We start from the raw sequence: 2783 nt of genomic DNA, 5'->3' as shown, positions 1-2783 counted from the left end.
TATATATATATATATATATATATATATGCTTATTTGTATAGCAACATGACGATGCATGCATAACAATTCTTATTAATTGTTGCTCTTTATGCATTAATATATAATATAAATAAAATAAATAAAATAAATAAATAAAATAAATAAATATAAATAAATAAATAAATAAATAAATAGTGTATTTTTTTTTCTTGTGCAGATGGGAGTAAAGAGTCATCTATTTCTTTATTAGATGCAGACCCTTCTATTCATTTCTATGGAGATGCAGCTAAACCCCCAACCCTAAGTGTAAATAAACCCTTATTTGCATGCATCCCTTCCTTGTATGCATGCATACATGCATGCATTCGTCCCTCCCCTTTATATTGGGTACAATAGGATGGGTTATTTTGTCCATACCTTTTTTTTTTTGCCCTCTAGGGTTTAGGGTTTAGGGTTTAGGGTTTAGGGTTTAGGGTTTGTGATCAGGTTGGAGATGTAGATGGTGATGGATATTTAGATGTTGCTCTTGTTGCAGTAAAAGAAGGAGGAGTAAGAGCTGTTCGTATATACAGAAATGTTCCTGAGGATCCTAAGGCAAGAAAAATATACAAGGGTTTAGGGTTTAGGGTTTAGGGTTTAGGGTTTAGGGTTTAGGGTTTACGAGACTGTTGTCTATGAGTGTTCCAACGTTCTGCCATAAGCACGAATCCAGAGACAGAAAGGAAAAGGGCTAACTTAGTATTGTTTGAATGTTCAACATTTAGTGTTTAGGGTTTAGGGTTTAGGGTTTAGGGTTTAGGGTTTAGGGTTTATTTTTTTTGTGCAGAATATAAAGAAGCGTCATTTTCAATTAGCAGCAGAGTTTGTTGCAACAGCAAAAGGAGAAACTCTTCTTTGTAATCGTGTTGCCTTCTTTGATTTCCATGAAAAGGTTAGGGTGTATAGCCACCTACTTGCATGCATGCATGCATGCATGTGTGCTGCAGCAGTTGCAGCAGCTCTAGGTATTTCGTTATGGTTTAGGGTTTAGGGTTTAGGGTTTAGGGTTTAGGGTTTAGGGTTTATGAGTGTTTGTTATATGTTAGGGAGCATTAGATGTTCTCTGTCAAGGGCAGCCTCAGGGATCCCTTAATCATCAGCAGCAGCAGCATGACCAGGAGCAGCAGCAGCAGCAGCAGCAGCAGCAGCAGCAGCAGGAGCAGCAGCAGCAGCAGCAGCAGGAAGCAAATCCATTTAATACAATAAGAGTATTTATTCGTTCTCCTGATGCAACAAGAGACAGTTTATTCTTTAAGGTTAGTTCATTAAATGGTGTTTGTCCTTTTTCTTTCTGTTTTAAGCAAACCCTAGCTCCTCTACAGCAGCAGCAGCAGCAGCAGCAGCAAGGACAGCAGCAGCAACAGCAGCAGCAGCAACAGCAACACCAGCACCTTGTTGCTGATACCAGCAGCACCACCACAAGTGGCGTAGAGGGAGCACTGCATGCAGCAGAAGGCAGAATCATTGAACTGCAGCAGCAGCAAGGACAGCAGCAACAGCAACAGCAGCAGCAGCAGCAGCAGCAGCAACATTCCCTTCAATCTGTTCCTGATCTACCTCCCCCTTATGGCGCTGCTGCTGTCGGTGAGCATCACTTTAAGGGTTTAGGGTTTATAAGGGTTTATAAGGGTTTATAAGGGTTTATTAGGGTTTATAAGGGTTTATAAGGGTTTATTAGGGTTTATTAGGGTTTATTAGGGTTTAGGGTTTAGGGTTTGTGTGTCTATTCGTTATTTCTTTAGGCGCAACAATGAAGATAACAGTGACAGACCTTAATGGCACCAAGACACCGCGTGCAGGTACTTACTAGGGTTTAGGGTGTATTAGGGTTTATATTAGGGTTTAGGGTTTAGAGGTAAATGCTCCTTCTTACCCGACTTCACACATGCGGGTTTAGTCTATTAGATATGTATTCTGTAGGAATTAGGGTTTACTCGTGTCAATTAGGGTTTCCTATATTTAATTAGGGTTTATTAGGGTTTATTAGGGTTTATTAGGGTTTATTAGGGTTTATTAGGGTTTAGGGTTTAGGGTTTACGTGTGTATACAGGTGTCCAATTACCTCAAAGTGCTCATGGTCCTTTATCTCTTCCTTTTGAATTATTTGGATTGGGGCAAACAAATAATTATGTTGAAGAATTCTTCTTAGGATTACCTCTTAATCAAATCGTAAATTAGGGTTTAGGGTTTAGGGTTTAGGGTTTAGGGTTTAGGGTTTAGATATATAATAATATTTTTGAAAAAATTTTTAAATTTAGGATTATATCTTAATAAAATAATAAATTATTTTTTTCTTCTGTTATATTTTTTCTTTATTTTTTTTTTCAAGGGTTTAGGGTTTAGGGTTTAGGGTTTAGGGTTTAGGGTTTAGGGTTTAGGGTTTACGTATGTCTACAGACAGCCCATAATATGTGGGTCTCTTTAATTCCTAATTCACAAGTAGTAGTGATGCCTTATCCATTAGATAAACCTTCATCATGGCAACTTGAGCTGTCTGTACACCCCAGTAAAAGCTTTATTAATATTCTTATTGTAAGTCTTTTTATTTATTTATTTTTTTTATTTATTTATTCTGTCTATCCATTCTTTTCTTCTATATTTATTTATTTATTTATTTATTTATTTATTTATGTTTATTTGTTTATTTATTTACCTATTTATGCAGTCTCTGCCACATATGCAATTGTATATATGTATATTATATTTATATATTTATATATTTATATATTTATATATTTATATATTTATATATTTATATTAAATAT

The 2783-nt window shown here is 35.8% G+C and overlaps 1 protein-coding gene across 1 annotated transcript; it reads left to right on the top strand.

The window, feature by feature from the left end:
• Nucleotides 1-196: 196 nt before the first annotated feature.
• EMWEY_00058840 (T-cell immunomodulatory protein, putative) lies at nucleotides 197-2550 on the top strand (the record flags this gene model as incomplete). Its single annotated transcript, XM_013480932.1, has 7 exons — nucleotides 197-202; nucleotides 466-528; nucleotides 806-910; nucleotides 1065-1602; nucleotides 1761-1817; nucleotides 2069-2187; nucleotides 2416-2550. Coding segments are annotated over 7 exons (1023 nt in total), but the record flags the coding sequence as incomplete, so codon positions are not given.
• Between the last annotated feature and the right edge of the window lie 233 nt (nucleotides 2551-2783).

The sequence above is a fragment of the Eimeria maxima genome, genomic scaffold, assembly GCF_000499605.1.
Source record: "Eimeria maxima Weybridge genomic scaffold, Emw_scaff2537, whole genome shotgun sequence".
NCBI lineage: Eukaryota > Apicomplexa > Conoidasida > Eucoccidiorida > Eimeriidae > Eimeria > Eimeria maxima.
This window is presented reverse-complemented; position numbering and strand designations above follow the sequence as displayed.